General features: G+C 27.7%; 1 protein-coding gene and 1 pseudogene across 1 annotated transcript; both read right to left on the bottom strand.

Moving 5' to 3' along the window:
• Nucleotides 1–597: 597 nt before the first annotated feature.
• On the bottom strand, nucleotides 598–3,412 carry LOC115720682 (uncharacterized). The gene is made up of 7 exons (XM_030649848.2): nucleotides 2,879–3,412; nucleotides 2,420–2,603; nucleotides 2,115–2,265; nucleotides 1,848–1,934; nucleotides 1,562–1,669; nucleotides 1,091–1,348; nucleotides 598–995 (listed from the first exon to the last, which is right to left on the bottom strand). The coding sequence occupies exons 1-7, from the start codon at nucleotides 3,180–3,182 to the stop codon at nucleotides 876–878; spliced, it is 1,212 nt and encodes a 403-aa protein (XP_030505708.2). The 5' UTR covers nucleotides 3,183–3,412; the 3' UTR covers nucleotides 598–875.
• A 4,826-nt stretch (nucleotides 3,413–8,238) lies between these two features.
• On the bottom strand, nucleotides 8,239–8,349 carry LOC115721597 (U6 spliceosomal RNA; annotated as a pseudogene).
• Nucleotides 8,350–24,480: the final 16,131 nt, after the last annotated feature.

Here is a 24,480-nt window from a genome sequence, read left to right as displayed (position 1 = left end):
AGATATAGATTGTATTTTTGTCATAGAAAATAATTTATTTTGATTCTAAAGTAATGTGTTCACATTAATAGAAATACCGCTTATTTTAATTCTAGTTCTCATAAGTAAAAACAACTTTTATAATTTCGATGAAGAGTGAATCTGATTCTTAGAGCATGTTTGGTTTTGTTTTTTTGTTTTTTGTTTTCAAAATATTGTTTTTAGAAATGAGAACAAAAAATAGTTTTTGAAATTTTTACAACAAGTCACGTTTGGTTAGTATTTTTTAAAAACAATATTGACCTAAAGTGAATTGGTTTTTAAAACAAAAAAACAATATTTTGTAACTTTGTTTCTTGAAAACTGTTTTAAAAAACTAAGACTAAACAAGCCAAATTGTTTTCAAAAAATAATTTTCTATTTTTAAAAACAAAAAACAGTTTTTTAATTATGATGCCAAACATGCACTTAATTATTCCTATTACGTGTAAATAATACACCAGAAGATAATATTTATTTTTTCAAAAACCAAATAATAAGATAATGTTAAAAACTAAAATTAAAAAATATAGACATGTAAGTGTTCACAATAAAAAGAAAGAACCTAGCAACAACAACTTAGAAGGAACAATAAACTAGGTTCTCTTAGCAAACAAATTATTCAAACAAAAAACAAGGAGCAATGAACATCTGCCACCGTATAAAGGCTCCCTATACTAAAGATAGGGTCAAAATAGAACTAAGAATGAACTAGTGAGTGCTGTCTTCCTAAAGACAAAAAATGCACAAGGCACAACAATAAATAAAGCTCTTCAAAATACTAACAATGAAAAACCAATTAAGGTATTTATAGTTGAGAAAAGCGTCCAAGGCCAGCTTCTCTGAAATGTACAACATTATTTGGAAATTTCTGTGATACTTTTTGGAAAGCGTTCACAGCAAAGAAAGTTGTCCCATATAACCTTCAAGTCATTCTTAAGCATTTCACTTATGAGCTTCCTATCAACATCTTTTTTCTGAATATGGAAAACACTAAATCAGTTACGATGTCACTTAGGCTTTGACCTATAATGTATCACAATAAAAGAGTTGAACAAAACAGAAAACATACCATTAATTCTGAAACTACTCCTTTCAACATTATAACAACTTCCTTTGTAGCTTCCCTGCCTAAAGATCGATTAACATCTTTGATCTTAAGCCTTAGCCTTTGATTTTTGTATACTTTACTTCTTACTCGCCATACCTTAACCACCTTAAATTTTTCTCCAGAAAATGTCATTCCCATAGGCCATGTTAGTCCACCTTTAACATCTTTATCTACAACAGCAGAACTAATTAAATTTTTGAGGCTTCCCAAGTCATCATCCTGTAATATAGCATGAAGAATTGAACAATATATAATCAGATTTAACAATAACAAGATATTTCTAAACAAGTTTTGACCTATTTTGTTCCTTCCTTTATCTACTTATTACTTTTAGGACAAGCACAAATGAGATTTAACAATAAAGTTACCGTCATGAAAGAGAAAAAAAATATTTAAAATAATTTGATTCGAAATTAAACAAAAAGAACTTACAGAAAAATTAGTTACAAGTTTTTTGGTGCTTAGGTCCAGCCTCAGGTCCAGATTCTTTTCAAGGCAAGATATGTCTCTGAGCATGTGATGTGCATAGGAATGTTCAATCTAAAGAAAAAGATCTTCCAATGTAAGTCACAGTACTAAAGCTGATCCCATAACAACCAAAAGAAGAAAGAACTATATGCATATTCAATAATCGGAAAAAGCATGAGCCTCAGTAGTTTATAATGAAAATTAAATATCATCCACCTGGTTTCCTATTACAAACAAAAAACAAACTTGCCTTGTGTGGATTCAACTTTCCATCTTCTAGTACCCTACATTTGCAACACATAGACATAGAGTCATCTGGTTGTGTTGCCTCACGAAACTATAGAAACAGGGACACGTGTTAGAAATTTCATATCAATTCTAAGGTCATTTTTTGCCTACTACTATATATAAAGTACTTTTACAAATAAGAATGGAACAAATCAAACAGCAGTCGGGAAAAAAAATGAAAAGTACTTATAGTATGCGCCTCAAAAAGTTAGGTTGAGCAAAAACTTACAAATACAGTATACACTTCTTTCTCTAGTTTAAATTTGAGTCCACTCTCTGAGGCACCTTCTTCTAATATGTATTCTATATATGAATCAAGAATATCTGTGTAAAATGAAGCTCTATACCCCCTCAGTAATTCTTCAGAAAGTGCACACCCCCTAAAGAAACAATCTTTTCTCAGTCATGATATTATGGTTGATTTGGTCATTGGTCTACTCATACAACTTATTTTAATAGATATAAATCAACTGCACAAATCAAGATATGGTGGAGCCATGAAAAATGTTATTTTGTTATGTTAAGAACACTAACCTGCGAAATAGAACTTTGCCAAATCTAAGGATTATCAATGGAGTAAATTTTACATGGTTCTGATCAGACTCCTCCATTTTGTTCCTAAAATCTTCAAACGAAGAATGAATGTCTGGTAAAACAGTTTCTGCTATGTACTCCCACGGTCCTCTATTGAAGCTTTTTGTTAGTCTGTTGTTACTTTCTGTGAAGCAAAATTACAAATAAATAATGAAAGAAAGAAAGATTTCAAATATCCCACATTTACTACCAAAAATTTAAGGAATTAAGTACAAGAAATTTAAGGAGATTTCTAATGTTCTCCTTAAATTTTACATTTACTATCAAAAAAGCAACATCTGTTTGGAAAATCATAAAGAAAAAAGAAAATCAGATTTTGTTTTTGTCTTGATCGTCTGTTTGTGAATAATAAAGAACTTCTTTCTTGATCAAAAGAGGGAAGAAAAAAAAAGAACTAACGTTTTTCATTTGAATCAGTGTTGTTGAATAAAGCTAGACGCTGTACGACATTTTCATTGGCGGATTCTACATAAAGAGGTTGGAGATCAACCGAAGGTGGAAAGAGATTACGATCATCCAAACCAGCAGCAAACCATCTGTGGATATGCTCATATGCATAACCAGTAATTCCAGCAGCAGATGAGTTGTGTTTTGAATTTTTGTTGTTGGTGTGAAATGGAGGCAACTCTGGCTTTGGTGTGGGAGTGGGATTCTGTGAAGAGCCTTTCTTTGAAACTCGTTTATGGGGTGGAACATAGGCCATGCTAATTGCTCTTCAGTTATCTATTCGAATCCCCAACATAAGTCTCGATCAAAGATTGTCTTTTTTGTTTGTTTTTTTGGCTTTATATACTACTCCATATGTCATATATGCTGTACGGTTGAATAAAATCCACTTCTTGAAGAAGCAGCGTTGTGAAAGACGTTTATTTATGGTCCTCAAGACTGGCTCACACCCCAACTACCTTACAGTTTTCTGACTTCCTTCTTTTTTGTTTTGAAAGGGGACTACTCATATTCCTTTGCTCCTACGTATTTTATCATTATTTAATTTCACATATCAATCAATATATCAATATCAATCATAATATATATTAATAAAAAAATGCATAATAGCTGCTTAGGTAGTGTCTAGTTTACATGAAGGAATGTAGAAATGGAATTACTATTCTTAAAGAAAGATCTTTCCCTGTTTGGTTTGTTTATTATAAACTCATTCCATAAGAATTGTAATACTATATGTAAATTAAAGAATTATTTTTCCTAAATAAAATAAAAAAGCCATTCCATACCAACTTAAAATTATTTTTCCTTATCTACCTTTTTCATAAATAAATGATTAAGGTTATAATTATATGGATAACATTTTTTATTTTAAAACATAAAGGAGTGCTAAGGATACTCTCTTTTGTACTCTCTTTTATACTTTTGCTATAAATTAGTGACAAATGTCATCTTTTGAAATTAGTATATTTATACTTAATAATTAGACATAATATTATTGCATTATTACATCTATGCCATTACAATAAAATTATCCTAAATATTTACTTAGAGCTAAATATAAATATATATCTTAAACAAAATTATAACACCATTTAAAAAAATTATAATGTATGATTAGAATTTATTTAACAATTTAAATAATCATACAAATAGTAATTAAAGTTATTTTCTTTATATGCTTTTTTACAACACATTTTTTTTATTATTATTAGTTTAATTCAAAACACATATATATACTACTTTTTTTTTCAATGTAAAATAAAAAATCAATATAACTATATGTTGGACACTAATTAAATTAGAAAAAAAAAACAAAGAAAAGAAGAATATGAATTGTTTGTATTTAAATTTATAATAATTGGTTTGACAAAAAAAATTATTTAATTAGATAAAGTAAATAGATATAAATAGAAAAATATAATAATTAAATATGCTAAAAAAAAATTGATGAACTAAACGGATACAAAAAAATATAATAATAATATTATGATAACTATTAAACAGTTAATTGGCAATCTTTTAAAAAAAATTATGAAAAACAATATAAATAGAACACAATAAATAAATTGGAAAATTTCAAAATATAGAAAGTAAGATTTAAAAAAAAAATGTAATAATATTTATATGATATATATACATATAAAAAGAATATAATAAACTAAAACTAATTTATAATTTTTTCTAAACAATTGATTGGAAAAATTATATTGCTAAATTTTTTTTAGGTCATATTACAAAAACATAAGTATAATATATATGTACAGATAAAAGTAAAAATAAATTATTACCTCTTAGTCTATATTAGTTGCACATGATTTTTTTAATAAATAAAATAATAATCAATATATATATATATATATAAGGAACACTTCTTAATGGGTAATACTCATGGATGGGAACTAAAAAGTATTAATAAGGTAACAATTTAATAACCTTTTATCGCAAGTTTCTAACAATTATTTTTTTTAAAAAAAAATTATATTTATTGTTTATAAAATTGGAAATAATAATTACAATTAATAATTTGACAAAAAATTATAAATTATTTTTAAAAATTAATTAAAATTACTACTTTATTATTTTATGAAATTGTGAGTTTATTAACAATTTATTATTGTAAAACTAAAAATCATTTACATGTATATTAATGTATTTTTTTTTATTAGGAGAATAAGAGCTTGATTGTGGAATCCAATTGTCTTAATATTATTCACACTCTTAAAAATAAAACGCTACAATACTTCTTAGTTCTTACTTAGGCTATCATTGTTAGAGAAATATTATTATCATCCAATGATTTTTTTTGATATTACCATGCATCATTCTCCTAGAATAACTAATGAGGTGTTGTTCATTATTTATATTTTTAGGATTGGAAGATGATAATCTTGTCTAGGGGTCAAATATAATTTTTTGTGCTGAAATTCTTGTGTTGGCAATTGCCATTATTTAATAATATTTATGACACTTTTTTCTTCCTTCATTTTTTTTTTTGTCAAAATTTTCTTCATTGGTTTTGTTCTTATAGATTTGGTAAGCTTAAGTATTTTTTTAAAAAATAAAAACATATAAATAATTGTTAATTATTATAAAATTAAAGATTTTAGGTTTAGAAAAAAATTTATACATTTTGTATGTATTACAGTTTAAAGCTTTTAAAATTATTATTTTTTTTTTGTTTTCACTAATGCAATTTAGAATTCTAGTTTGAAGAAATTTTATAAAAAGATAAATATACACTTTTTTTTTTTCTTTTTAATCTTCAAAATGATTTTTATTAAAAAAAATAATTTGTTAGTTTTTTTAGTGTGTTTTATTTTTTAAATAACAATTCCATTTATAAATTTTTTATTTCTATTAATAGTTTTATCTATTTTAGGAATATAGAGAATAAAAAAATAGGAAATATTAATTTTTTAATATTTAATTAATGATTATAAATATCAACCATTAGATATTTGATCCAATGGTCAAGAATAAAATACCCATACAAGGGTAATACCCATTAAGAGCATATCCATATATATAAAGGAATGCACAAAGGATTACATGTGGCAAGCTTAATTGTCATTTTTTCCTAATCTCTCTACCCTTAATTTTTCTTTTTATTCCTAATCTTTCTAATTTATTTAAATTCTTATTAGTCAATTATTTTTTAAATTTTAATTAATATTATTTAAACCCATTGATTGGTTCTAATGGGTATTAATGGGTTAAATTTTAATTAATATTGTATTGTATTCTTTTCATCTCCTCCATCGTTTGCCTTTTAATCTTCTCTCTTCATCTACCTATTATTCTCTTATATTTTGTCAAAGGTGCTCATCTCTCCTTCCCATCCATTTCACTACAGTCATAAAGTAAAGATCACAAGTAACATCATTTCCATTGAAATCTTTCTTCACAATCTCTCACTTTCACTTTCTATTTATGGTCATTCTTCTTGGTTACTATTAAGCAATCACCTCTCACTATTATTTTTGGGGCACCTTTAAATTTTGTTCTTTAGTTACCATTAACCAGATTTTTTTTTCTTAATTTTGATTTGTTAGATATGTGGAACAAGATGGTTTCTTTGTGAATGAATTTAAACCTTTATGTAGTGTTCTTAAAAATTATGTGGGTCTTTCTAAAATTTTGATTTTTAGTTTATATTTGTTAGATTTGTGGAAGAATATAAGTTACACATAAATTAGAACTCACAAATTTATTACAATCACTATTTTTAAAATTTAATTTTTTTATTTTGTATTTGTCATAAATTTATATATATATATATATATATATATATATAAGATTTGATGTTATATATATATATAGAAATAGAGAGGGAAGATTTAATGTATTTCAATTGACCTAATAATCACTTTCTCTAATTTTTAGCACATGAAGGGTGAGTTTTTTCTTTGAAAATGGAAGATCGAGGAGGTCAAACATTTTTCATTGGGAACAATGAGAGAAATAGAGAATGTTATTGTTTCTCTTTTAATGATAGTGTGTGAGAGTGATGTTCTTTTATATTATTATTTGTTAGTGCTTGTAATATTTTGTCTCATTTATAATTTGGTGTGTGATTTTGAATTATAGAGGTTTGTAATTTGAGAAGATGGAAAGCTTGTTGCTAGAGAAATGTGATGTGTGGTTATTCAAGATGATGATGTGATGCCATTGAAAAGGATTTTTTTTAATAAGAGAGCCTTGTATTATTTTTGGGTAATTTAAATATTTAATTGGTGTGGTCAGTGTTCTAATTAATCTTAATTATTTTTTATTTTGTTATGGTTTGGTGCTTTGAACTTAAAACTTTTGGATTGTTTGGTTAGTGAGAAAGTGATTTCTTGATGATCTTTAATTTTTTTTATTTTTATTTTTTAAAATCAAATTTTTTGATGATCTTAGTCATCTATGTGTTTATACAAATATATATATATATATATATATATATATAAATTGATACAAAAAATATATAGCACTCCTTATAGATTTATGTGTGTATCTTTACTATTAAGTTCGTTAGCATATTAGGTTTCTTTTATGAAGTTTATTTTGATCAAGTCAAACTATCGTCTTATGCAAGCTTGGCTTGAGTTGGGTGCAAAAAAATTTCACGACGGTTTAATTTTGGACCATTATCTGATATTAAACTTCTTAGGTATAAAAAAAGCCCTTTAATTATTTTTTTCATATAAAAAGTATTTTATTTATTTTCTATGTGGGTGATTGGTGAACTTAATCTTACCCATTACAATTTTTTTTAAAAGTGAATGCAGAATATATTTTTGCATTTTTCAATCTTTATTAAGTTTAAAATAATTATAAAAAACCCATTTAATTATTTTTTCATATAAAAATTATTTTCTCATAATTTTTTATTTTAATTTTATTTAAATAATTAAAACTATATTGATTTATTAATATATGATATTTATTAGAATAATATGCCACCTTAAATATATATTTTTTATGTATATACTGGTCAAATTAATTTCAATAACTAAAATACTTTCTTCCTTAAGGATTTTTTATTTATCTTATCCCATTAAATGAGTTTTTTTACCAAATTAATTAAATGTACTGAAGATTCTAATTTATAGCTACTAAAGATGAGCATATTAATGACTAATTATAATGAAAATATTAAAAGTCCAGAAGCCAAGTTTCTAACAAGAAAACAGTGGGTAACCCAATGATACTATCTTAAAATCTTATAAGAGGTTTGTTTTAAATTTTAGAATTGTGTGGTTTGTTTTGAATTTATCTGAATTGTGAAGTAAGCAAAAATTAAATTTAAATCAATTTATTATACAATTGAAATATAATTGGTAAGGCCTTCTCTTTCTCGATTTGTGTGTGTCATCCTTGCGCAGGGGCCATGCTAATCTTCTCTGTATCGTTCCAATTTTATCGGATGTCCCCGAAGGGACGGTAAGGCCTTCTCTTAGATTTTACAAATGTAATATATTAAATCAAGCTCTTATTATTAATAAATTAGCAAGATGTAGAAAATGTATATAAAAATAATGTCCCATTAAAATAATATTGTTTTAAAAAAAAAATTGAGGCTGAATTTGCTTTTTTTTTTTTTTTTTGAATTGTTTAAGAAAAATAATGTCCCATTAAAATAAGATTCTTTCATTTATTTTATTTTCTTTAAAAATAGATCATAAATATATAATAATAAGAAAAATGCGAGTGAAAAAAAAAATATTTTAACTATGATTATTAATGAGATCTTGAATTTTAACATTTACGGAATTATTTTTTATAAACTATTATACATATAACTAAAGTAGTAAAATGAAATAAGATGTTAAAACATAAATAACTATAATTTGTGAAATAATAATAAAATTTGTGTAAAAAACATTAAAGACATTTCAATTATTATTACTACTGAGATCTTAAATATTTGTAATTGAAAATGTTTTTTACTCTTGAAAAATATCACAATAATAATAAAAATAATAATAGTTGAAGATACAAAATTTAAACATTTAAGTCTAATCTTAAATATTTGTAATTGAAAATGTTTTCAAAATTTAAAAAACTCAAAAGTTAAAAATATTTCTACATTTTTTTTCAGCATTACAATTTAAAGTATAAATTTTACATTCTTATAATTTGTTCAAATTAATTCTTTTATCTAATATTTATATTGAAAATTCAATCACCAACATTTTTATATAATCTCATTTTCAGTTTTCAAAAGTAAAAAATATTGTGTGACCTATTTTATATCCTACATTCACATTTGTTGAAAAGACATTTAATTTTTGTTTACACGCTCCGTTTATTAAACTTAACAAGTTATTTTTTTAATTTAATTTAGTGCATTGCTATAAGGCACTGGTGTCTAGCAAATTTTTATATTCATTGCTTTGCGATTGGTTAGCAATACTCCCTACAAATTATTATATTAAGTTATTGGGAACTCGATACTTAATTGCACAATAGTGAGATTGATACGAAGGTGAGTACTAGGCACCACTTGTATCTTTTAGTATTTCTCTCTAATTTATTATAATGACATGCGATTTTATTTAATTTGTTAATTTCACTACCTTTCTAATATTTGAAAATAGTAAATTATATTTCTAATTTTATAACTGTTTCTTTATTTATAATATACACACATTAAAATATTACATTTCAAACTATATCACTTAATCATTTAAAAAAAAAAAATACTAAAATAGGGTTGAACTCGCGCGAAGCGCGGCTTAGTTCCCTAGTCACATATATTTGTTGTGACTATTCATTTTACTAAATAATTGTAAACATGTGTTATAATTTTATTTCAAAGAAGTTTTTTTCTAATATCTGTTCAGGTTTAAAGTTATTTCTAATGACACTTTAAAAATTTATATTAAGTGTAATTTTTCCCATAAAATATTTTAATTTTCTTTTTTTAAAATTAAATATTTCATTTATGAAGTAAATACTTTTATTATATTAATAAAATAACATTATAAGAAAATATAAATTTTAATGTAACTTTTAGTATTGTGATTATTGAAAAAAAAAAATAGTACTAAAATAGTATTCTTTTAGTTTTGATTTATTTAAGTTTTTGTATTGGAGTTGCCCTAAATAAAAAATTAGTGGGTTAATTTTATTATAATGACATAGATGTAATAATGCAATAATATTATGTCTAATTATTAAGTATATATACACTAATCTCAAAGGATGACATTTGTCACTAATTTATAGAAAGTATAAAAGAGAGTACAAAAGAGAGTCTCCTTAGCACCCCTCTAAAGTATAATAATTTGTTTATTATATATATTTTTTTACATAATTATAGAAAAGTAATATTTTTATTATAATTATATGGATAAACTATGTGTGATGATTAAATTACATGAATAACATTTATGTTGATACTTAAATATTTAATATAAAATAGATTAAATTAGATATTTATTTATATTTTATTTCACATTTAATGTAATTAGTTTTAGGTCTTTAGACTTTACGTTAAAACTTAATCAAATTTTCATTTCATTTCTTTTATTTCACATTTAATGTAATTAGTTTTAGGTCTTTAGACTTTACGTTAAAACTCTTGGCATCCTTCATTTATCATTTGCGAACATATTATCTAATTAGGAAATAACGCACGCTTCGCGTGCGGTTATATTTTGTTTATTGATAATTAAGTTATAAAAATATATTAAAGTTAATATTTTTTTTAATAGTATGAGTAATTATTTTGAGTGTACTTTTATTTAGAATATTTAATTTTACTAAATAAATGTAAATGAATTTATGAGATTTTTTTTAAAGCTGAATTTATGAAATATTATTAGTGTTTTTTTTTTCAATAAAAGGTCTTATTTTAATTTTTTGGCCAAGCTTCAAATCGCTTGGGCCGGCCCTGAATGTACCAAGTGTACTTGGTGGTTCAAGTCGCCAACCCCTATAGGCTATAGGTTTTGATCTCGTTTTGTAACTACACCCCATTATTTTGGCTTTAGATTTTGTAATAAATGTATATTTTATTTTATGGAAAAATACCTTAAATAAGTTTGGTGATGAAAATATCTCTTGAAGTGTGGTTGTGTAGACTGCAATAGGATTTAAAAGATGTCACTTGCTAGTTCTACACTTAGTTTTTCAAATGACTTGAATTTTGTAGATTTATTAAGTTTGTGCTGTAAATTTGGATAAAAAAATGTGAGCAAGACTATTATCTGGTATAAACCAGTAAACAAAGAAAACAGAGAAGAAGAAGAAGAAAGAAAGAAATCCTTTATTACTGAGATTGAGAATGAATACAACAGTAGTCAAAATACAAGGGATACAAGATATATATATAGCTGCAATAACCAAAAGGTTACAATCATAACAACCATAACCAATTCTAACTAACTTGACAGCTAAGACCAACTAACTATGTAACGCCTTAATGCTAAGGCACGCTACAGTGCTTTTTCAATTACAGGGCAATCTTTGCTAATCAAGAATTTTCTTGAAAAACGTGTCAAATTTAAACTTTTATATTAATTAATAAACTTTATAATATAACAAAATATTTACAAGTGCCGGGATCCCGTTTTTAAACTTTTAAAAGTTAATATTTCAAAATACACATATTACAGGTCGCACAGCGACTACCAAAATACTGTTGGAAATTATTTTACCAGGATCTTAGATCTACTCACAAGTATGTTGATTAACACCCTAAATATGAACTTTCTAAAACGATGAAATAAACACATATAAAGTTTAGGAAACCTTACATTGGGTGCAGCGGAATTAAATGACTCCTTCCGTTCAGATATCTAGCCCTTGATTCCTTTCTGTAGCAGAGCATTATCAATATCTGAACCTGGATCTCTTTCTCTGATTCTTTAGTGATGAAACTCCTTCTTGCTGAAAGTCTTTCTTCACGATCTTCCTCACTATGATTGAAGTATCACTTGCTGTGTGTGGGCACTACTCTAACACTAATAATTTCGAAATTTCAATGAAGAAGAAAGAGGAGAAGAGGTCGGCCAAAGATAGGGAGAGAGAGAGGCTCAGTTTTTTCTGAATCAGAAGTGTAATTTTCCTGAAACCTTCACTATCTATTTATAGCATTCCACTAGGGTTAGGTTTGAATTATTTGGCATTAAAATAATGAAAATATCAGTTTAAATTCCCTACAAAAGTGGCCGGCCCTATACAAGTGGATTTGGGCCTCACTTTTTTGCAATTTTGCAGTTTTATCTTTTCTGCATCTGATTTTCTCAAAAACGCCGATTTTCTAATTCAACCATTTAAATGCCAATTCTAACTATTTAATAACTATAAATAATTATTAAATAATATTGTCATTTATCATATTTATTAATTGAACCATACAAAGTATCATAATTAACAAATATGCCCCTAAAACTCTTTCTTTACAATTTCGCCCTTACTTAGTGAAAAATTCACAAATAGACATAGTCTAATTCGAGAATTATAATTGATTAATCAAAACCAATTATATGAGTCTTACAAGTAATATTATCTCAACTAGTGCGGGGACCATGGGTCTATATTACCGAGCTTCCAATAAGTAGATCAAGAATTTATTACTAAAATTCACTAACTTATCAATTCTTCGTTGAATCAACGCATAGAACTTAGAATTGCACTCTCAGTATATAGAATGCTCTATATGTTCCACCATATAGACACATCATTAGTTATCCATTGTTATAATCCTAATTTGATCAATGATACTCTATATGAATGATCTACAGTGTAAAGGGATTAGATTACCGTTACACCCTACAATGTATTTAATCCTTAAAACACTTAACCCCGTATAAATGATATTTCAGCTTATGTGAAATGAGATCTCCACCATTTATTTTCGTTTGGTCAAGCTCGAAGGAGATCATCCTTTACTTACTATTCGCCAGATAGAAGCTATAGATTCCATGTTTATGTTAGCGCTCCCACTCAATTGCACTACCTGTTGGGTTTTATGCCCTAAATAAAACTCATTTCAATATAATCAGATTTACTTATTAATATAGATCAGAAATAACATTTAATGTTGCATGGTTCACATGATTTATTTCATGATTATATGTACATAATGTATAAATTCATCTGAAACCCTTTTCACATACTTGATCCTGATTATTGTGCCGTCAACACATTGGAAAGTAAACATGACTATGTGAATAAAGTTTCCTAGATTTATCAGACACAGGGTTTTACTGATATGATAATCTACAACAAGAGTTTACTTGCATTTGGAGAAGTGCTATGTTTTTTCCAGAGCATTGGTTAAAGTAAAGCTCAGGTTGGATGCATGGAGTATGCATCGGAAGGGACCGATATTGAACTTTGACTTAGATTTAATTAAACTTACCGTAAAATCTATTCAAGTCAATATCGCCTAGTTGATCCTAGATCAAATGATCTTAATCCTGTTATGATTAGGCTCAATCTTGAAAGGCTATTCGTGTTCCTTGAATTGTTAGTTAAGCCTACATTTTGGTCAGGGTGATACGTACTTCTTGGGAACACGGTAGTGCAATTGAGTGGGAGCGCTATCATAAACATGGAATCTATAGCTTCTATATGGCGAATAGTAAGCAAAGGATGATCTCCTTCGAGCTTGACCAAACGAACATAAATGGTGGAGTACTCATTTCACATAAGCTAAAATATCATTTATACGGGGTCAAGTGTTTTAAGGAATAAATACATTGTAGGGTGTAACGGTAATTTAATCCCTTTACAGTGTAGATCATTCATATAGAGGATCATTGATCACATTAGGATTATAACAATGGATAACTAATGATGTGTCTATATGGTGGAACATATAGAGCATTCTATATACTGAGAGTGCAATTCTAAGTTCTATGCGTGGATTCAACGAAGAATTAATAAGTTAGTGAATTTTAGTGCTAAATTCTTGATCTACTTATTGGAAGCTCGGTTATATAGACCCATGGTCCCCCCACTAGTTGAGATAATATTGCTTGTAAGACTCATGTAATTGGTTTTGATTAATCAATTATAATTCTCAAATTAGACTATGTCTATTTGTGAATTTTTCACTAAGTAAGGGCGAAATTGTAAAGAAAGAGTTTATAGGGGCATATTTGTTAATTATGATACTTTGTATTGTTCAATTAATAAATATGATAAATGACAATATTATTTAATAATTATTTATAGTTATTAAATAGTTAGAATTGGCATTTAAATGATTGAATTAGGAAATTGGCATTTTTGAGAAAATCAGATACAAAAGGTGGTAAAATTGCAAAATTGCAAAACCCAAGGCCCAATCCACTTATGTATGGCCGGCCACCTATATGTATATTTTAAATTGATTTTTTTTCATTATTTTAATGCCATATAATTCAAATCTAACCCTAGTGGAATGCTATAAATAGATAGTGAAGGCTTCAGGAAAAACACTTCTTCTGATTCAGAAAAACTGAGCCTTCTCTCTCCCTATCTTTAGCTGACCACTCTCTCTCTTCTTCCTTGCTAATTTCGAAATCCTTAGTGTATGAGTAGTGCCCACACACATCAAGTGATACCTCAATCATAGTGAGGAAGATCGTGAAGAAAGATCATCAGCAAAGGAGTTTCAGCATCAAAGATTCAGAGAAAGAGATCCAGGTTCAGATATTGATAATGCTCTGCTACAGAAAGGAATCAAGGGCTAGATATCTGAACGGAAGGAGTCATTATATTCCGCTGCAACCAATGTAAGGTTTCCTAAACTTTATATGTGTTTATTTCATCGTTTTAGAAAGTTCTTATTTAGGATGTTAATAAACATACTTGTGAGTAGATCTAAGATCCTGGTAAAATAAATTCCAACACTACCGTGTTCCCAAAATGTACGTATCACCCTGACCCAAAAGTAGGCTTAACTAACAAATCAAAGAACACGAATAGCCTCTTGAGATTGAGCCTAATCATAACAGGATTAAGATCATGTGATCTAGGATCAACTAGGCGATATTGACTTGAATAAATATTACGGTAAGTTTAATAAATCTAAGTCAAAGTTCAATATCGGTCCCTTCCGATGCATACTCCATGCATCCAACCTGAGCTTTACTTTAACCAATGCTCTGGAAAGAACATAGCCCTTCTCCAAATGCAAGTAAACTCTGTTGTAGATTATCATATCTGTAAAACCCTATGTTTGATAAATCTAGGAATCTTTATTCACATAGTCATGTTTACTTTCTAATGTGTTGACAGCACAATAAACAGGATCAAGTATGTGAAAAGGGTTTCAGATGAATTTATACATTATGTACATATATAATCATGAAATAAATCATGTGAACCATGCAACATTAAATGTTAATTCTGATCTATATTAATAAGTAAATCTGATTATATTGAAATGAGTTTTATTTAGGGCATAAAACCCAACAAACTCCCAGTTGCACTAATATAAAACAAAAAGTGCGTTTCAAATAATCTCAACACCTTGATATACAAATCAAGTGTAGTAGTAGTAAACTCCTCGTAATAGGATCTGAAAGTTTGAATTAAACACAACCTTTTCTCCACCATTACTCTTCCTTAATCACAAAATCATTGATAATGTGAAATTCTTCTCTTTATGTCTACTCTCTTGGGATACTGGACTCTATACCTTTGGCAACTACTTCTTTGTTATTCAGGAAGTAACACTAGTAGTTAAGGCAATTTGGAATGGTGCCAAAGATGTATAGAACTTTCCTTAGACTGAATAAGTACCTTTCCTGCAACTTTAACATTCAGTCTCTCTCTGGTGGACTAAGAGATTTCAGATAGGTTTTTACACTTCTCCAAAATCACTAATCCACCCCCAGAGTAATCACCATCTTATCAGAAAGATTTTCTAGCACAAAGGCAAATTTCGAAATCTGATATGGTGTAGTCTAAGAGTTTTAAACACACCCTTATAGACTAACATATAGTTCCTCTTCTTAATCTTAAGATTTACTTGATTGTCTTCCAATGTTCCTCTCCTGGATTAATCTGATACCTACTCATTACTCCCACTCAACAGCAGGTGTCTGGTCTAAGGCATACAAAAGCATATCTAAGACCTCTTACTGTTGATTTAAGAAATTCTTTCATGGATTTATCTTTTCTGGAATAGTTGAGACTTTTCCTTAGATAAATAAAATCTATGCCTAAGAAGTTGTGAAGCTTCTATAGATTTCCATTAGAAAGAAAATGCTTCAGCATCTTACTAAAGTAAGTTGCTTGCATTAGAGTAAGTAATTACCAGGTATACCAAAAGCCATAGGTTTAGATAAACTCAAACCTATAATACTAGGAACAGGAAGTTTGTTAAGTCCATAGAATAGACTTATTAACTAAAATTTCCTTTTATGTCCTTGTAATTAAAAAATTTAGGTTATTCCATGTGAATGGATTAAACCATAGTTCTATTGGCTTTTCTTCTTAGTTTCTTATCTTGACAATCCATTACTTGTTTAAACTCACAATGGATTTTAAATCACTAGTGTCTCCCAAGTCATAAGAAGGAGAGTTTCTACTACGACAAGGTACTGTGAATTATGTCTAAGAAAACTAAATGGTATTAACCTCTTTGGTTGTGACAAGACAACAGAGGCAGTGGGATCATCATATGTCATGTAAGATGATAGAACACTTTTGGAATCAAGAAAAAAATATCTCCTTTATTTGCTACTTTATTTTCAGACTTAGTCATTATCTTAGAAAAGTAGTATTTGTTTGAACAAACACTTTCTTATCTATTGACTATGGGATGGTCCACCCCTAATCACTTAGAATAGCTAACAAACCATGGTTAACAGTTCTAGCTTTTCTTAAGATTTTGATTAGGTCATCCATGAATCTAGTAATGATTTACATTAAGTACCCAACCATTACATCATTCTAAAATTGTATTACCATAGAAGGATTTAGGCAACGACTAGTAACTAATCATCAATATGCAACTCGAAATTTCTGGGGAGGTAACTTTGGATATAATTCAAAAATCAATTTAATGATCTTTGAACTGCATATCAACTAACTATTTGTCCACCCCTATCAGTTCGCAAGATCTTTAACTACTTACCTTAATGTTTTTAACCATTGCTAGAAATTAATGAAATTTTTCAAACATTTCAAATTTATTTGCATAAGGTATAATCTAGAGTTATCGTTTTAAGAATACAACGAAAAACTCATATCCACCCCTGAATGTACATCCATCTGCGAATGAGATGAACTACTTTCAGTGGATATAGGCATATTAACTCATTGCAGAGATTGATCTTGTCAAAACCACTATGAACAAGATATAAATGCCATAGATTAAAAAAAAATGTGGTAGTGTCTTTTGATGACTTAGGTTTAGTTACATCAAAGAGTTCTTAGAATAGTGCAAGTGGATCCTGGTCACAGAATACCAAACTCATATTCCATACAGTTTGAAACCAATGATAGAAAATGGTTATTAAACACCTTAGAAAGTGTAGCTGTATTGTATCCCGGAATTAGAAATATAAGAAAATTTCTGTTTGGAATCTAAAATTAAAGTCAAAGACTTAAATTTATACCAAATATAATGAGTAATTCTATCTTGGACCACCACTACTAATTTAACTCTAAGTCTGATTTGCCCATACAATAGGAGATTTCTAAGATTGAGGATTTATATCAATTGGGAATAGAATTTTGGGATTATAATCATATGCGTCATTTAATTTCTTAAGAGAAAATATAGAATGACATGAAATAATTTATAGACCATTCATCCAATGATATGTTATTGAGCTAATTCGAAATGAATAAGCTAAGAGGAATTAGGATAATTTCGTTTATAAATAAGAATCCAACGATGCTTCGATTAGCGAGAGTCAAAGTAATCTTATTTATACAATCTTCTTGTTTCATATTGTAAAAATACTAGTCTAAGGTGTCATCAATTGATGAACAGCTAGATGTTGCATATACAATATTTATCTTTCGAGATCTAACACTATTATGTATGTCTAATGGTGAAAATCCACTAGGGATTTATCTCATTAGATAAACAAACCAAGTTAGACCAACAATGATGATTCGAAAATAAACTACAGCTTAATAACAGAAAATAACATGGTTCAATATAAATTCATACACAATTCAGAAATTATTAAACATGTAGCAAGTAGGAATGACAAGTGAAAATACTAAAACTTACAATCCTAAATAATTTCCAAAGTTTTCAGCAAACTGATATCAGTGTCCCGTTTAGGCGAGACTCAAAGCTACCATCCATTGAATAGAGTTGTCAGCTCATCTAAAATGTTAAACATTCTAGCAACCTTTTATTCGATCAAGATTGGAATTCAGCGTTGTCTCGTTTAGGCGAGAGTCAAGGCAATTCTATCTTATGAGCTTCCGCTGTTGTTTCATAATTTGCAAGTCAAATATGGTCGCCACCATTAGGGTGATCCATACCATATAAAACACTTACAAACTACTTATCTTTCGAGATTAAACGGTGTTAAATTGCTAATGAACGTTCCTCCATTAGGGAGGATTACTCACTAAAACAAACGCGATGTAAAACCAACAATGGAGATCGAATATCTTAATAATAAAGCTCATTATTTAAAGAGAGTTGTATTTTCTTTGATTCTCTTTATTTAATCTATTTATTTTAAATATATATTTATTAATTAAAATTTCCAATTTAGAATGAAAAATTCTAAATATAAATTTTAATTTAATATTTATAAATTTTACTTAGATGGATATGAAAATAACATGATTTATTTCCATCTTAGTAATAATTTCCAATAAATATTTAGAAAAATATTCAATTTAAGTTGTTACAAAATTAATTTAAATTAATTTACAACTCAAATTTAATTTTCTATAAATATATATTGCATTTCGAAAAATTAAGGTATTCAAGGATACAATTTTCGAAAATGCATGTTAAAATAAAAAATAAATCCTGGAAAAATTATTCTAATTTAATGTTGGCCCAAAATTAATTAATAAAATTAATTTACAACAAAAAAAATATAATTTTCCTATTTAATTAAATATATATAAGAAAAATTTCAAATATTAATTTTCTATTTAATTAAATACACTAGAAAAATACTTCAAGCAAAAATATCACCTATCTAGATTTTCCTTTGACTAATTAATTAAATTTCTAATAAAATATATTTTACTACATTTATTTTAATTAATCATTAAATGAAAAAATCATTGATTTAAGTTGGTCCAAAATTAAAATAAATAATTTACAACTTTAATCTATTTTTCAAATAAAATTTGAAATTCCAGCATTTAAGAAATGCAATTTCGAAATTTGATTAATAAAATAAAAAAAATATATATTTTAAAAATTATTTAAATTTAGTTGAAAAAATAAATTTCAACTAAAAATAATTTTCTATTTAATTAAGTATCATGAAAAAGAAACATTTAAGTATCATGATGAAAATCAACTTAGATATTTAATTTTCAATTTAATTAAATGTATTAAATTCAAGAAATAAATAATTAAGTGTAGAGAAGGCTTAATTATTAATCTCTAGTTTAATACTAGGAAAAAATATACTTAAAATAAATTGTACCAAAATTAATTATTTAAATAATTAATTTCACAATGTATAATATTTTCCTATTTAATATTAGAAATAATAAGAAGTCTAGAAATAAGTATCTAGAAAATATCTTATTTGACTAAGTATCTTTTCCACAAAATTTGAAAAAATATCTAATTTAAGTTATATTGAAAAAAATCTAGAACTTAAATATTTTCAAATTTAAATTTAATTAAATATCAAAAATTAAGTTGTAACCACATAATTTGAAAATATTCCATTTTAAGTTAATATTCGAAAAGATATTAACTTAAAAAAAATCTAAAATATTCCATTTTAAGTTAATATTTGAAAAGATATTAACTTAAAAAAAATATCTAAAGAATCTTAATAACCAATGCCTAAAATTCCTCAACTTAATTTTGAAATTTTAAATCCAAAAGATATTCAGATTTAAGTTGATTAGTTAGAGATAACTAAATATCAACTTAAATAGGAATATTTAATGAAAAATTTAAATTAAGCTTCAGAAAGAATCTAGATGGTTATAATTCTATATTTAATTAAATACAAGAAAATACACATAGTTTAGCTTAGAATAAAATTCTTTAAACTATGATTTTCTTAAATTAATTTCAAAATAAATGAAATTAATTATGTTGCTAATCAATTTTATTAGGTTAAACTAGTTTAATTAACCTAGTACAGTTATTCAAATCAGGCAAATGGGCCTTCACAATTGGGGTAGTTCATGTGAGGGGGTGTTGGGTTCAGTATGTCGTACCCACTACTATGGCTCCCAACTCTCACACAAGGCCCAAAAGAGAGGAATTTAACCTTAAAATGAACAACTGTTATTTATTGAATAGGCCCAAAAATTAAATGGGCCTAAATAAAATCTATCAAGAACTATGATATTTTATTTAGCAACAACAACCTATATGCATCTACAATAAAATTAAACACATAGGCTCACACAGGCACACTTTGGATGGGTCCTATCATGTTGCTAGGTCATACACATATGAAAGAAGATTGTAAATATACCTGTTACAAATTAACCATGGCTATTTGTAATCAAGCAATAATAGGTTTTGAAAACTTACAAACAAGCTAAATCACATACTCCTGCAACAAGGTTAGTTGGATAGTTAGATGTAGGATTTATTTAATTTTAAATAAATAATTTCGAAAAAAAAAATTAATTAAAAAAAATATATATTTTCGAAAAATTTAAAAAAATTAAAAAAAAAACTTCGAAATATTTTAAAAAAAATTTAAAATTAAACCTACAATTTTGAAAAATTAGGTTTCAACCAACCTAAATATCATTTCAAAATGTGCTAACTACTTTTAAAAATTAAATGTTATTTTATAAATAAAAATTAAATAAAAAATTAAAAAAGATAAATGAATATCTTTTTCAGATTTTAAATGTAATTTAAATAAATAAAATAACAAAATTTAAAAGTTAGCAAAATATCTTACATCTATTTAAAATTACATGATTATAGTTATCTTATTTTAAATTTAAATAAGGTCAAATTATTTAAAAAAAAATTAATTTAAAAATTTAAAATCTGACCTTAAATTTAAAAATAAGATAAGATATAATCAAATTTAAAAATAAGATAGATAATTAAGCAAAAAAGATAAATATTGACTATTTCAAATTACACTAATATCATGAATTAAATTTAAAAAAATATTAAATAAATTACTTATGATAATTAGAATTGAATTAGGAATAGTAAATGTATAAATACAGAACTACACAAAAAATCAGAAGTTAATTCTATGAAAAAGCATGAAAAAACGAAGAAAAACGAAAAAATTGCAAGCTGTACGGACGGGATGCTGTGCATACCCGTCCGCGCGCGTGCATGGGTGATTTGGGCGTGCAAACTCGGCGCAGGGGAAATCTGCATGATTTCTGCGCGCGCAACTTTGTTGCTCAATCCCAAATTTTTTCCGAAACTTCAAAAAATCATAACTAATTCAAATTAAATCGAAATTGAGTTCTCTAAAAAAGTAAATTGCTTAATTTTTTTTATAATATAAAAATAATTCTAAAAACAAATATTCAATTATTTTTCATGAAAATTCACAAACATCAATCAATCATCAAATAACACTCAATACAACATGATACCATCCAAAACATCAAACAATCGTTTTAAAGTCCAAATTTCTTGCAAGCAAATCAATTACCATGGCTCTGATACCAGTTGTTGGAAATTATTTTACCAGGATCTTAGATCTACTCACAAGTATGTTGATTAACACCCTAAATATGAACTTTCTAAAACGATAAAATAAACACATATAAAGTTTAGGAAACCTTACATTGGGTGCAGCGGAATTAAATGACTCCTTCCGTCCAGATATCTAGCCCTTGATTCCTTTCTGTAGCAGAGCATTATCAATATCTGAACCTGGATCTCTTTCTCTGATTCTTTAGTGCTAAAACTCCTTCTTGCTGAAAGTCTTTCTTCACGATCTTCCTCACTATGATTGAGGTATCACTTGCTGTGTGTGGGCACTACTCTAACACTAAGAATTTTGAAATTTCAATGAAGAAGAAAGAGGAGAAGAGGTCGGCCAAAGATAGGGAGAGAGAGAGGCTCAGTTTTTTCTGAATCAGAAGTGTAATTTTCCTGAAGCCTTCACTATCTATTTATAGCATTCCACTAGGGTTAGGTTTGAATTATTTGGCATTAAAATAATGAAAATATCAGTTTAAATTCCCTACAAAAGTGGCCTGCCCTATACAAGTGGATTTGGGCCTCACTTTTTTGCAATTTTGCAGTTTTATCTTTTCTGCATCTGATTTTCTCAAAAACGCCGATTTTCTAATTCAACCATTTAAATGCCAATTCTAACTATTTAATAACTATAAATAATTATTAAATAATATTGTCATTTATCATATTTATTAATTGAACCATACAAAGTATCATAATTAACAAATATGCCCCTAAAACTCTTTCTTTACAATTTCGCCCTTACTTAGTGAAAAATTCACAAATAGACATATTCTAATTCGAGAATTATAATTGATTAATCAAAACCAATTATATGAGTCTTACAAGTAATATTATCTCAACTAGTGCGGGGACCATGGGTCTTTATAACCGAGCTTCCAATAAGTAGATCAAGAATTTATTACTAAAATTCACTAACTTATTAATTCTTCGTTGAATCCACGCATAGAACTTAGAATTGCACTCTCAGTATATAGAATGCTCTATATGTTCCACCATATAGACACATCATTAGTTATCCATTGTTATAATCCTAATTTGATCAATGATCCTCTATATGAATGATCTACACTGTAAAGGGATTAGATTACCGTTACACCCTACAATGTATTTAATCTTTAAAACACTTAACCCGGTATAAATGATATTTCAAATTATGTGAAATGAGATCTCCACCATTAATTTTCGTTTGGTCAAGCTCGAAGGAGATCATCCTTTACTTACTATTCGCCAGATAGAAGCTATAGATTCCATGTTTATGTTAGCGCTCCCACTCAATTGCACTACCGTGTTCCCAAAATGTACATATCACCCTGACCCAAAAGTAGGCTTAACTAACAAATCAAAGAACACGAATAGCCTCTTTAGATTGAGCCTAATCATAACAGGATTAAGATCATTTGATCTAGGATCAACTAGACGATATTGACTTGAATAGATATTACGGTAAGTTAAATAAATCTAAGTCAAAGTTCAATATCGCTCCCTTCCGATGCATACTCCATGCATCCAACCTGAGCTTTACTTTAACAAATGCTCTGGAAAGAATATAGCACTTCTCCAAATGCAAGTAAACTTTGTTGTAGATTATCATATCAGTAAAACCCTCTGTTTGATAAATCTAGGAATCTTTATTCACATAGTCATGTTTACTTTCCAATGTGTTGACAGCACAATAAACAGGAGCAAGTATGTGAAAAGGGTTTCAGATGAATTTATACATTATGTACATATATAATCATGAAATAAATCATGTGAACCATGCAACATTAAATGTTATTTCTGATCTATATTAATAAGTAAATCTGATTATATTGAAATGAGTTTTATTTAGGGCATAAAACCCAACAAATACAATCCCCAGATGTCCCGAGACCGAACACTCCAGGTCGCGCTGCTTGACATGTACAATTCCATCCGACCTCAGGTTCACTCCTGCTCAGCTTTTGCCTTTCCTTTACCTACACATGGAAGCCGAACTATGAGTCGACAGAGTCAGTAAGAAATGCATATAACATATCATATAATTTCCGACCTGTAATTAGGTGCCCATACACCTATTTACAAGGCTTAACAGATGATCATGAACGTTCAATACTAGGGTATAGCCACTATACCACATACACTACGTACCTCACTGCACGAGTGTTGGTAGGGTTTGTTTCATACCCTGAGTACCACTGAGTGATATACCACACGCCTTAGTACTTTCCCAAACTTGTGTTGGTAACACTGTACTGTACTCACACATAATATTTACTATACCAACGCACTCTGTACCATAACCGTACAAGTGGTGGTAGTGCATTTAACAACTTAAGTATGCATATACACATAACATATACATACATTCAGATAATCATATCATATATTATATTCAGTTCTTACCTTATTTCTGAATTCAAGTGTGCTAGCCGACCTGAACGGAAAGTCTCGTGCTAGATGGATGCCCTAATCACATTTTGAAATCGGGTAAGTTACATGATTAAAACCCTAATCCCGGGAAACCCAAAACCTTAACCCTAGGTTCTGTTATACTATCTATAGGTTATTCTAACTCTGGGAATGGGGAAACACCCAACCAAGGCACCGCAAAGACAAAAATTGAGAAAATGAAAGGCCCAGGGAACCCTGCCAAAACCGGCTAGCCGGTTTTTTAGGCTCTGCAAGCCGGCTAGCCGGTTTGCACCAGAGTTCCCAAAGCCTCTCATTCCTTGCTCAATTCTCCACCAAATGCAATAAAACCTTC

Source organism: Cannabis sativa, chromosome 2 (genome assembly GCF_029168945.1).
Source record: "Cannabis sativa cultivar Pink pepper isolate KNU-18-1 chromosome 2, ASM2916894v1, whole genome shotgun sequence".
NCBI classification, from domain to species: domain Eukaryota; kingdom Viridiplantae; phylum Streptophyta; class Magnoliopsida; order Rosales; family Cannabaceae; genus Cannabis; species Cannabis sativa.
The sequence above is the reverse complement of the archived record's forward strand: the minus strand, read 5'-3'. Positions and strand labels throughout refer to the sequence as shown.

Excerpts from the sequence above, each read along its gene's own strand:
- LOC115720682 (XM_030649848.2), bottom strand. The coding sequence starts at position 3,182 with ATGGCCTATGTTCCACCCCATAAACGAGTTTCAAAGAAAGGCTCTTCA. Across the intron at positions 1,935-2,114 it reads AAGAAGTGTATACTGTATTT|TTTCGTGAGGCAACACAACC; the intron begins GTAAGTTTTTGC and ends CTGTTTCTATAG. Across the intron at positions 1,670-1,847 it reads GAAAGTTGAATCCACACAAG|ATTGAACATTCCTATGCACA; the intron begins GCAAGTTTGTTT and ends CTTTTTCTTTAG.